The sequence below is a fragment of the Lagopus muta genome, chromosome Z (genome assembly GCF_023343835.1).
Source record: "Lagopus muta isolate bLagMut1 chromosome Z, bLagMut1 primary, whole genome shotgun sequence".
NCBI classification, from domain to species: domain Eukaryota; kingdom Metazoa; phylum Chordata; class Aves; order Galliformes; family Phasianidae; genus Lagopus; species Lagopus muta.
In genome coordinates, this window is record NC_064472.1 from 4,462,801 (window position 1) to 4,476,024 (window position 13,224).

At 40.6% G+C, this 13,224-nt stretch overlaps 1 protein-coding gene across 1 annotated transcript in view; it reads left to right on the plus strand.

Annotated features, from left to right (window-relative positions):
• The first annotated feature begins 4,659 nt into the window (after window positions 1-4,659).
• RIT2 (Ras like without CAAX 2) overlaps window positions 4,660-13,224 on the plus strand; it is a 198,970-nt gene continuing 190,405 nt past the window's right edge. Inside the window, exon 1 of the mRNA XM_048932024.1 lies at window positions 4,660-4,857. Within this exon, the coding sequence (XP_048787981.1) occupies window positions 4,755-4,857 (103 nt within the window). The 5' untranslated portion in view covers window positions 4,660-4,754. The remainder of the gene's footprint in view (window positions 4,858-13,224) is intronic.

Here is a 13,224-nt window from a genome sequence, read left to right on the forward strand (position 1 = left end):
TTTTTTACTTCTGTCTTATTTTGCTCCTTGCATAATTCTGTTTTGTAGTAGCCCATTTCCTATTATTCTTCTTATTTTAGAGCTGTAAAAAGAAAATCTGGCAAACTTTATCCACAGGGGAAGAAAAAAAAAACACCTAATTATTGTCTATTAAGTGTATGTAATTTTCACTAATATTTAAAAAAAAAAAATAAATTATTGAGGTTTCCCTTTGAGTCACTCCCACAACCACTCACTTCCCTGGTATCTTTAATGTCTTACAAATGCTGCTGACAGGTATGAGGGTAAACATTGTTGATGAGAGATTACTTAGAAAATCTAGCTGTTTTAAAGAGTGATTTTAATATTATTATTTGCTTTATTTGTTAGGTTAATGCTGAGCGTTTGAGGATAATTTTAATGAGAATGGAATTCTAATCACGATAATCAATTACTGATCTTCCTGTCTTTTACTGCAGAGTTTTGATATTTAGACATCATATTACTACATTAAGAATTTTCTACTTAAATCATACATATTTTATTCTCTGAAGAAAAACCCTCCTGAATTCTCAGGTTTGTATCCAGGCATAGATAAAGCTACGCGATTCTAGCATACAAAACTGCACAGAGTGTAGTTATTACAGAAAACCTGTAAGAAGGCTGTAGTAGAGAATAGAATCAAAGAATCATAGAGGCATAGAAACGTTAAGGTTGGAAAATATCTCTAAGATCATCTGTTTCAACCATCAACTCCTCCCCATCATTCCCACTAAACCATGTCCCTCAGTGCCGCACCTCCATATCTCTTGTAATCTTCTTGGGATAGGGACTCCACCACCTCTCTGGCAGACTGTTCCAGTGCCAGACCATTCTTTCTGAGAAGAAATTTTCACTAACATACAATCTGAACCTCAGCTGGTGTAAATTGAGGCCATCACCTTTTGTCATATCACAATCTCATGACAGAAATTTCTGAAACTCTTATCTTCTTTTCTGTAGTTATAGAGAGCAACAAGGTCTCCTCTGAGCCTCCTCTTCTTCAGATTAAAGAACCCTATTTCCCTCAGCTGCTCCTCATAAGACTGGTACTCCAGACCTATCACCAGCATCCATCTGTTCTCTTTTTCTATGTGGCTGGGAACAGACTGATTTTTTTCTAGTGTTTCCTTGGGTTTATTGGTATGAGTCTTGAATACTTCCTGAGCGAGAAGAGGTGGCATTATATTTAATACCCTAAACTCCAGGAGAGCAAAATTCCAGTTGCTCAAGGAACTGCTGGATGAGATCTCCTGGGAATCTGTCCTTAAAGGCAAAGGAACAGAAAAGATCTAGTAGCTCTTTAAGAACACACTTCGGTGAGCAGAAGAGCTCTCCAGCCCCCAGCAAAAGAAATCAAGCAGAGGAGGAGGGTGACCAGCATGGCTGAGCAAGGACCTGCAGCTTAATCTGAGGGAAAAGAGGGAAATGTACAAGAAATTGAAGCAGGGTTGTGTAATCTGGGAAGGACATTTTCCACAGGGATATGATCAGGAAAACCAAGGCATAGATGGAGCTGAACTTGGCAAGGGATGTGAAAAATAACAAGGGGTTCTATAGGCACATAGGCAGGAGGGGACAGACCAAGGAGAGTGTTCCCCCTCTGATAAATGAGGACAGAGAACTGGATTCCTCAGACATGGAAAAGCTGAGGTGTTCAATAAGCGCTCTGCCTCCATTTTCACTGGTGATCAGGCTCCTCCCTATGTCTGCCAGGACCCTGAAACTCCAAGTGCGGGTGAGAGGAGCAGATTCTACCCTGCTGTAACAGTGGGATGTGTCCAAGACCTTTGAAACTGAATGTATATCAGTCAGTGGGGTCAGGTGATATCCATCCTAGGGTTCTGATAGAGATGGCTGATGTAGTTGCCAAGCCGCTTTCCACCACATGTGAAAAATCACGGCTGTTGGGGAAAATCCCAGGTGACTGGAAAAGGGGAAACATTGCTCATTTTCAAGAAAGGGAGAAAGGATGACAGGGGAACTACAGGCTAGTGAGCCTCACCTCTGTGCCTTTGATCATGAAGCAGATCCTCCTGGTTACCTTGTTAAAGCACATATGAAACAAAGAGGAGATCTGAGACAGCTAGCACAGGTTCACTGTCAACGGTTTATGGGCTGGTTCGGCCCGGTTCTGTGACCAGCGGGGCGGAGGGATCTGTGGATCCGTGCCTCCAGAAAAGGGAAACAGGGGACCCCAAAATACTTGAAAACAACGGCAATACTCTGAGGTGGAACAAATGATTTACTAAATATAGTATTAGCAAAATACAATGAGAGAGTCTGTCTGGTTGGTAGATAGACCTCACCACAATGCTGAGGTGAGAAGTGCAGTCCAATTGAGTGACTGAAGAAAAGCAGACAGCGAAGCACAAAAGGCGAAGAGCAGGCGAAGAAGAAAGTCAGGTGACCTTGCACAGAGTTATATCTCCCTGCTGACCACAAAGCCTCCTGGGGAAACATAGTTCTTCTTTGTCGAACGAATATTCGGCAGAAGTCAACCCCTCCCCACCCCCCCAGTGCATTACATGATGTTATGGTGTGGAATACTGATAGCCAAAAATCATAAAACCATGACATTCACCAAAGGCAGATCTTGCCTGATCAATCTGGGGGCTTTCTTTGATGGAGTGACACATCAGTGATCAGAGGAAGAGTGACAGATGTAATCTTCCTGATTTCTGCAAGACCTCTGACATAGTCCCTCACCACATCCTTCCCTCCAGATTGGAGAGGTGTGGATTTGAAAGATGAGTGGTTCAATGGATTAAGAACTGGTTGGATGGTCACAGGCAAAGGGTTGTGATCAATGGTTCTACATCTGGATGGAGGCTGGTCACAAGCGGTTTACCTCAAGGGTCAGTCTTGGGACAAGTATTCTTTAACATCTATATCAATGACATAGACAATGATGTTGAGTGCATCCTAAATGTCATATACAGTTGTACAAACTGGAAGGAGAATCCCTTGAGAGCAGCCCTGTGGAGAAGGATTTGGGGATCCTTGTGGACAAGAAGCTGGACATGAGTCAGCAGTGTGCGCCTGCAGCCCGGGAGGTCAAATGTGTTCTGGGCTGCACTAAAAGAGGGGTGGCCAGCAGGAAGAGGGAGGTGATTGTCCCCCTTTACTCAGCTCTTGTGATGCCCCATCTGGAGTACTGCATCCAGGCCTGGGGTCCCCAGTACAGAAAGGATGTGGAGCTCTTTGAAAGGGTCCAGAGGAGGGCCACTGCTCTGAGGGCTGGAGCATCACTCCTATGGAGAATGATTGAGGGAAATGGCTTGCTTAGCTTGGAGAAGGGAAGGCTCTGTGGAGACCTCATTGTGGTCTTCAAGTACTTGAAGGGAGCATATGAATAGGAATCAAAATGATTTTTTATGAGGATGAACAAGGGAAAATGGTTTTAAACTAAGACAGGAGATTTAGGTTAGAAATTAGGAGGAAGTTTTTTCATTCGAGGGTTTTAAATTGTTGAAACAGGCTGCCCAAGGAGTCTGTAGATGCCCCCTCCCTGGATACATTCAAGGCCAGGCTGGATGTGGCTCTGGGCAGCCTGGTCTAATGGTTGGTGACTGCCTATGGCAGTGGGATTGAAACCAGATGATTTCTGAAGTCCTTTTTAAGCCAGGGCATTCTATCATTCTATGATACTTCCCATATTCTTTAAATATAATGCAGCTTTTAAGGATATCCTACAGAAATCACTGAAGTATTCTGGTCACTTGTTTGTAAGTTTGCTAAATAATACTAAAGAGAGAATAGGTCACAGTGTGACGTTTGGATTTCTTTCTTTTTTTTTTTTTTCTTTTTTCTTTTTTCTTTTTTTATTTTTTCCTTATCTATTAGAACAAACTGAGTTGTTTGGGTATGTTACATGATTTTTGTAAGAAATACTTAGAATTGTTTTTATTTATTTTACTTACATAAATATGTTCTAGATGAATGGGTGTTTCTTCTCTAGTTTCAGTTCTCTTCTGAAATTCTCTGTGGAAATAAAAACAAAACAAGCCCCTGCTGCTTTCCCTCTTTCAAAACTCATGAATCTGTGAATAAATAAATAATGCAGACTGAAATAAAAGAAAATTATCTATGGGCAATCCTAACCATAGAAAACTTTGAAGGAAGATTAATCAAAAGCAACGACTTTTATAAGTTGTTGATCTTTTTGTTTATGATTGTATTAAATGTAAATCTTGCAAACTTTATGAAGACATAATCAATATTTAACTCCAAGTATATAAGGGGGCTGTCTGGTAGTTTGTTGTTGCTTAAAATCCAAGAAAGTGATACACAGAATGCAAGCATCATAATTCAGCAATCTAATCCATTTATTTTCTTTTTTTTTTTTTTTTTCTGGAGTGTCTGCTAAATTTGATTCCAGTGACACAGCAACACCCAGAGGTATCTAAGCTCTTGAGCCTCACAAAACTGCTTCTGTCCAGAAGGAGAAACATGGAAAATGATACAGAGCTGGGAGGGGGCAGAGAGAGATTTTTATTGGAAGCTGTTAAAGTGGTTGCTATGAGACATTCTCCAGCTAACACAGGCACAGCAGCGAGTGTAAGGCTGATAAATCATACCTCTTGTATTATACCTTTCCATTCTCCTTTTTTTTTTTTTTTTTTTTTTTTTTTTTTTTTTTTTAAACAGAGCTTTTATAGTTGTTTAAGATCAGAGACAGCATCTGCCAGTTGCTTTTTTCTTGCCTTTTTCTCCCTTCTTCTGCCTCGTGCAAGATGGAGCTAGAAAACAAAATGATCAGCTCCTCCAGCAATTCTTCAGCAAGCTCCAGAGAGTACAAGGTGGTGATGCTAGGAGCAGGGGGAGTTGGCAAAAGCGGTAAGTTTCAATGGCAGCATATCTGGGGAGAAAGGGTGAATTGGGAATGTAAAGTTGAAAGAGGAAGAATGATTAATGAGGGATTTTATTCTTTCATTTTTTTAAATATAATTGGTGGCTGGGGCAATGAGTCAGCTTAATTTGTTACGGAGTGAGATATTATAAGCCTTTTTTTAATTAGCTATTTTTGCAAAACCATCCCTGGATCCACTGTAAGGAGGAGAGAGTGGTCAGTTCGCTGCTGTTAGCGTAAGTGCTCATGTCACTTGCTGAGAGGTGATGGATAGTGTGAATGTAACTTGTTGGCCTGCTGGCCCTTGAGCCCAAGCAGAAATGTTACTAACTGCAAAGTCAGCTGTACTGTGCAAAGTGCGGAGGATGTCTACAGTGACTGTTTTCTTCCTCACAACTCCTGACTTTTTGCTGAGTACTATTATGGCTCAGCTGGTGTTGGTCTCCTCTCCTGTCCCATCAGTAACAGAATGCTTGTCTGAGCCTCATTCCAAGAGATAAAGAAAAATTGCAGCATGTTTTAATAAAATCCAGTGCTGGCAAGATATGTCATTATTTTCCCTGGACAGTGTTTCATTCTCCCAGATTTTATCACTGATTTATTCTCACTGACAATTGTATTCTCTGTTCTTAAAAAGACTTTACAGAATGTGCAGTGTACATCTCAAAAGCCAGTGTATTGGTCTGAATACATAACAATAATTTAATTATATATTTTGGAAATTCAAAGAGAAAAAAAAAAAAGAAGAAAATAAATAAGCAGAAAAAGTAATATAATAATAATATAACAGATTCCAAATAAATTTCAGGATAAAGAAAGTTGTAATTATAATAATTATGTAGGTAAAACAAGTTTTATTTCCTATTCAAACAACAGGACAAGGTGCCAAATATAAAAGATTAAACAGGGCAAATGGATATAATTTTCTGTCTGTATATGTTACCTCTGTTTTGTTGTTACCTCTGTTTTGTTGTTATGTTTATCCTCAATGTCGGTGCCACATCTTTCAGTGACAGCTATTTTCCCTACTGCTTAACCAAGGCAATAATTCTGGCACAGGTGTTATGCTACGATCGCTATATAAAATGGGGAAGGATGTTTATCTGAGAGTAACTTTCTGCATTTTCAAATTAACTTGTCCATAGTAAAGCAGTTACTGAGGATGTCTGCTGGAACTTTCAACATAATGTCCCCCTTTTTCCCCTTCAACGTAGCCAAAAGATGGCAGCAATTTTTTCCAAACATATTCTTGTAAGAAACATGTTTTTTTGAAGGAAAAAAAAATGCAAAATGTACCATACTCATATTATAAAAGTATCACAATATCCAACTTACATACACATTGAGGAAACGTTTGTTTCCATTTCCTGCATTATAAGAGTTTTAAAGCATGAGTTTAAAGAGATAAGCAAGAATTTATTCAAATGTTATTATTTCATTCTTCAGAAAATTTTATCTGATGAATTAATGAATTTAAACCCCTCAGAGTTGTAGATTACACAAGATAATGACACATCTCAGAAAATGAGAAAGGTCAGATAATTAAGAAGAATTGGATGTTTGCATGATCTAGAGAAATAACACTGGGATGAAGTGTCTAGTCATGACATTCAATGGGATTAATGAAAATCTGAGATAAACTAAGGGGGGGTAAGGTGGAGGAGGGAATAAAAGATCTGACAATTAAGAAACTGATAAAGGAGGAAGACAATTTGTCATTTATTGACTAGGAGTTTCCAATATGGAATGGGTATGAAACACTTCAGTGTAATATTGAGATAGTCCCTACTGCTCAAATTGCAATAGAGAAAGAATTGATGTAGTATTGTGAATCATTAATTAAGATTGACTGAAGTGCAGACTAGATTAATTTACACCAGATTAAAAATGGAAAATGTCCAGAAAGACTATTTATATTATTTGAAATGAGGGCTACATTTTCCTGATGACCTACATCCACTGTCCAGGAAATTATGTGTCCAGCTACAGTAACAACATCAGAATTGAATAGGAATGCAAGAGAAAAAGTTCAATTTACATCTCTGATTTTTATAGGTAAATTATATATAGGATGACATATTGATAATATCCTAGCTTGTTTGTCCTTCCTCTAATTTCTTCTTCCCTTTTTAAGCCATGATAAAAAGAGTAACAGTTGGGATTAAGTTTCTGAGTGGGAAATCTCTTTTAGATAAAAGACTTTCAGTACATCATTCCATTCAATATTAAATACTTCAAATAAGAAAATAATTTTCCTTAAGAGCCAACTCACAGAAATTTTAGAAAGCATCATTTTATCATAAATATAGTTCACTTCAATGGATCCCCTGGTTAATCTGACCTCCTGTTTCCCACCCTCTTCTGTGTGACTTCATACTGTACATATAGAGGTCTTTTCACTGAAAACTTCACATTCATTTTGATGGGCTGTGAGTAGTCATTATATGACAGAATAGGTAAGAATGAGGAAGAGGGCACCAGTAGTGGATGTCCTTTTGATGTTAGTATTACAGAGTATTTGCCTTGGGTTTTAAGTCTTATTCCTTCAGTTGTATGTTCCAAGATAACAGATTATACAGGATGACAGTCAATCTCTTGTTATTTGATCTACTCAGTGAAGTAGAAGTTCCAAAAAAGCTGGCAGTAGAAGTTAAGCTCAGCACATTCATATCTGAGATCTACCACAGAAGAGTAATAATGTGTAGACAGACAGTGATTTAAGAGTTGTGATTTATGTATCTGAACATTTGTATCTGAACATTAACTCCAGAAAAAAAACACCACCAAAAACATCAGACTTCTGAACAGATTTCTGTGTTTAGTTAATATGTACAAAGTTATTCACCTGGAAAGATACTTCTCTATCATTATTAGATATTATAGATTCCATAGAGTGATTTAACCCTTTAATGTTTTCTGATTTTTTTTTTTTTTTCAGAGTAGTGCACTAATTTATTATCAAGCACACCTATATATTTTGTCATAGATTTGCTGCATGGATAGATAAAAATAAAGCTAGAACTAGGAAGTAAAATGAAATAAAAGAATATAAAATGGGAAAAAAAAAAAAGAAAAAAAAAAAAAAGGGATGTAAAGGCATACTTTGAAAAAAGGTGTTTGTTTTTTTTTTTTCACTGACTTTCATTTGACTACATTCCATACTGAAATTAAATATTTCTAATACTTATTGTGTGTGTGTTTTCATTTAAAAAAACATTTTGATACTGTCCTCTCTGGTTTTATGACAAATCTCAGGTAACCCTGTACTGTTCAAACCTATCTCAAGTTGACTGACAAAATTAAACCCTAAGAATTTTTGTGTATTTGAAACATATTTTGTTTACAAATTCCCTTTTAGCTCACATCTGAAAGATGAGCCTGATGCTATCATGTTTCCAAGTCTATACAGCTCGAAGTTTTGGTTCCATCTTTGTTTCGCAGTTATATGCACATACACAATTGCTCCTAAATCCTGAAGCCAAGTCCTAATGATTTATATTTTGTTAGATAATTACACTAATAACAATAATTAATTCTTGTCCTCTCTGTTAAACAATAGCAATGATTAACTGAGGGGATATAGAATAACTTCCAAAAGGAGTAAAAAAATTAGTGTATTAAGCAAGTTGATAAAATAGAAAAACCTTTGCTACATGAAAATTTATTACAAAATTATTACTATAAAGGCATCCTCCAAATATTATTTGTATTATTCCATGATCTAAACATACTTGCATTTGCTGAGTTGAATGAAAGTGGTCTTCTGATTTTTTTTTTATTTTTTTAGGTATTATTATTTACTAATATTAATTAAAGTATAACGAAAGGGAAGGGAAGGGAAGGGAAGGGAAGGGAAGGGAAGGGAAGGGAAGGGAAGGGAAGGGAAGGGAAGGGAAGGGAAGGGAAGGGAAGGGAAGGGAAGGATTAAGGAAAGCTTTCTCTGTGAGTTGTTTCAGGCAGACAGAGAAGAAAAGTGTTTCTTGGTCTGTTTAGCAAATTTAGCAAATGTTTTTGCTGTTTATTTCCATCTTACTTTGTTGCTGTTGCTGTTAAATGTTCTATTTCTACAAATACAAGTGACTCATTTGATTAGTTTTGGGATCTTGCATACAAAATAAGTTCAAAAATGTATAAAAACAATAATGATTTTGTGATGCATGAGCTTCTGTAATAGGGATTAGACTAAGTGCATAATTTTGCTTTTGTTCTTTGATTCAGATCCAAGTTGCTTTTTTGGACTAGTTTTGCCACTTATTCAGATTTGATAAAGAAAATTCAGTGTCTATTAATTTCAAGCATATCCTAATACTCAGAGTTTGCAGTAAATATAGATGCTTTTCAGATCATGAAGTGCATTCTGGAGAATTGATTCATTTCAGCTATTTGTTAATCGCTTGGAGATAAATTAGTGTGTGATGCAGGCTACACTGGAAGAGTAAAGTAAGAGGTTGCACTGATCTAAGAATGGAAAGTAATATTTGGTTCTGCTGATACGCATCTTACACCAGGCTAAATATCCTAGAATACACTTCAAAATTTCACCAGATTTACTCAGTAGATGGGGCTTTTGTTTGCTTTTTTTTTCTTTTTTTCTTCTCCTTCCTGATATTTACGCTGTTTACTACAGTTTCACCACATCTTTCCTTGTCCAATATTGCCACTATCTTATCCTCAGTATTCTCCCAGTAAGATACAGCTGTGTTTCCCCAGATGCCTGGAAAAAATGATCAATGGAAAGAGGCTGGAATTCTGTTATCTTCTGAGCCAAACCAATATCCAGAAGGAGAATTAAGTTACTGTTCAGTATGAGCTGACTTGAAAAATGTAGACTTTTGAGTGACTAGGCTGTAGATTGCAGTTAAGGGAAAAGATATTTTTTCCTTTCCAAAGTCAAAGCATAATTTTTGGTGTCCAATTTTGTGCTTCTTCTCTTGTAAATGTAAAATTTTCCTTTTTTTTTTTTTTTTTTTTTTTTTTTTTTCTGAGTGGAACAACAGTACAGACGCTCAATTAATGCAGACGCTCATCTTTGCTGAGAAGATTAGCTCCTCCCCCTTCCCTCCCCCCCTTCATCTTCTGTCTGGGGGGGGGGGGGGGGGGGAGGGGAGGGGGAGAAGAAAAAAAAAATGCTTGTAATATATTCTAACAATCTGTCTAGTAGTGTTATCCATGGGGGTTGGTACTGGGTCCAGCCTTTTTTAACATACTAATCTGTGACATGAATGAAGGGAGAAAGTACACCCTCAGCTAGTCTGCTGAAGATATGAAGATAGGAGAAGTGGGTGACATAGCAAAAGGCTTTGCTGTCATTCAACAAGAAGTAGGTGTTCTGTTGGACAGAAAAGAGCTTTTAAGTGTTCAGCAAAGGCAAGTGCAGAGTTTATACACCTGAGGACGAATAAAAACATTCATTAGTAATAGGCTAGGTCTTGGCCTGCTGGAAAGTAGATCTGTGGAGAAGAACCTCAGTGTCCTGCAGGTCAAGAGAGGTGATCCTCCCCCTCTACCCTGTCCTGATAAGGCGATATCTGGGGAACCATTTCCAGTTCCCCAGTTCAAGACAGGGAATTACCAGACAGAATCCAGCAGAAGGCTACAAAGATTAGGGACCTGTAGCATTTCCTTGATAAGGAAAAGGTGGGAGATTTGAGATAGTTCAGCCTGGAAAAGGGAAGACTGAGAGAAGATCTTATCATTGCTTTTAAACATAGAATCATAGAATCATAGAATCACTAAGGTTGGAAAAGACCTAAAAGATCACCCAGTCCAACCGTTCACCTATTCCCAATAGCTCCTACTAAACCATGTCCCTCAACGCAACATCCAGTCTTTCCTTGAACACCCCCAGGGTCGGTGACTCCACCACCTCCCTGGGCAGTCCATTCCAGTGCCTGACCACCCTTACTGAAAAGTAATACTTCCTCATGTCCAGCCTGAATCTCCCCTGGCGTAGCTTGAAACCATTCCCCCTGGTCCTATCACTAATGACACAAGAGAAGAGGCCGACCCCCAGCTCACTACAACCTCCCTTCAGGAAGTTATAGAGAGCAATGAGGTCTCCCCTGAGCCTCCTCTTCTCCAGGCTGAACATTCCCAGCTCCTTCAGCCTCTCCTCATATGGCCTGTGTTCCAGACCCCTCACCAGCTTCGTTGCCCTCCTTTGAACACGTTCCAGGGCCTCAATATCTTTCTTGCAGTGAGGGGCCCAAAACTGGACACAGTACTCGAGGTGCGGCCTGACGAGTGCTGAATATAGGGGAACAACCACCTCTCTGCTCCTGCTTGCAACGCTGTTTCTGATGCAAGCCAGGATGCCATTGGCCTTCTTGGCCACCTGGGCACACTGTCGGCTCATGTTCAGCCGAGCATCAATCAATACCCCCAGGTCCATTTCCTCTACGCAGTCCTCCAGCCACACCGCCCCAAGCCTGTAGCGTCACCTGGGGTTGTTGTAGCCGAAGTGCAGGACCCGGCATTTGGCCTTGTTGAAACTCATCCCATTGGCTCCAGCCCAGCTCTCCAGCCTGTCCAGATCCCTCTGTAGGGCCTTGCTACCCCCAGGCAGATCCACACTTCCAGCCAATTTGGTGTCATCTGCGAATTTACTGAGGGTGCACTCAATGCCCTCATCGAGGTCATCAATAAAGATATTGAAGAGGACAGGCCCCAGCACCGACCCCTGCAGAACACCACTCATGACTGGTCGCCAGCTGGATTTGACTCCATTCACCACCACTCTCTGTGCCCGGCCCTCCAGCCAGCTCCTTACCCAGCCAAGAGTGTACCCATCCAAGCCTCGGGCTGCCAGCTTCTGCAGGAGAATGCTGTGGGAGACAGTGTCAAAGGCTTTGCTGAAGTCTAGGTAGACCACATCAACAGCCTTTCCTTCATCCACCAGATGGGTCACTAGATCATAGAAGGAGATCAGGTTGGTCAAACAGGACCTGCCCTTCATGAATCCATGCTGGCTAGGCCTGATCCCCCAGTCACCCTGCACATGCCGCATGATCTCCCTCAAGACGATCTGCTCCATAACCTTCCCTGGCACCGAGGTCAGGCTGACAGGCCTGTAGTTCCCCGGATCCTCCTTACGACCTTTCTTATAAATGGGAGTCACATTGGCAAGCCTCCAGTCTTCTGGGACCTCACCAATCAACAAGGAGCGCTGACAGATGATGGAAAGCGGCTCGGCTATCACCTCCGCCAGTTCCCTCAGCACTCTTGGGTGGATCTCATCTGGCCCCATCGACTTGTGACAGTCCAGCTGGAGCAGTAGGTCTCTGACTGTTTCTTTCAGAATCACAGGGGGGTTAGTGTGCTCCCCGGCCGAGATTACCAGGTCAGAGAGAGGGGTATCCTGAGGATAACTGGTCTGACTTTTAAAGACAGACGTAAAGAAGGCATTCAGAACCTCCGCCTTCTCCTTATCCTCAGTGGTCACATTCCCAGCCTCATCCAGCAAAGAGTGGATATTCTCCTTTGTCCTCCTCTTACTGTTAATGTATTTATAAAAGAGTTTCTTATTCCTTTTCACACCAGCGGCTAGGTTAAATTCAAGCTGGGCTTTTGCCTTTCTGATTTCACCTCTACACATCCTAACAACTTTCCTGTATTCATTTTGAGTGGCCTGTCCCTCTTTCCACAGGCGGTAGATTCTCTTTTTCTCCCGGAGCCTCAGGAATAGCTCCCTATTCATCCACGCCGGTCTTCTTCCCCGCTGGCTCATTTTGCAGCTCAGGGGGACTGCTTGCTCCTGCGCCCTTAAGACTTCCTTCTTGAAGAGCAACCAGCTCTCTTGGACCCCTTTGCTCGCTAGGACTGAATGCCAGGGGACTCCCCCTATTAGTCCCCTGAACAACTCAAAGTCCGCCCTCCTGAAGTCCAAGGTAGCAGTATTACTATTCCCCCTCCAGGCTCCACCGTGAATCACGAAGTCTATCATTTCATGATCACTCTGTCCAAGACAGCCTCCAACCTCCACATCTCCCACCAAACCTTCCCTGTTTGTGAACAGCAGGTCTAGTGGGGCAGTTCCTCTAGTGGTCTCTTCGACCAGCTGTATCAGGAAGTTGTCCTCTACGCATTCCAGAAACCTCCTAGACTGCTTCCTCTGTGCTGTGCTGTACTCCCAGCATACGTCAGGGAAGTTAAAGTCCCCCATGAGGACAAGGGCAGGCGACTGTGCAGCTTGTGCCAGCTGCTTATAGAATACCTTGTCTGTTTCTTCATCTTGATTTGGGGGTCTATAACAGACGCCCACCAGGGTGCCTGTCTTGTCAGCCCTTCCTCTGATCTTTACCCATAGGGATTCAACGTTATCGTCCCCAGTCATAATCTCAGTAGCGTAAAAGCAT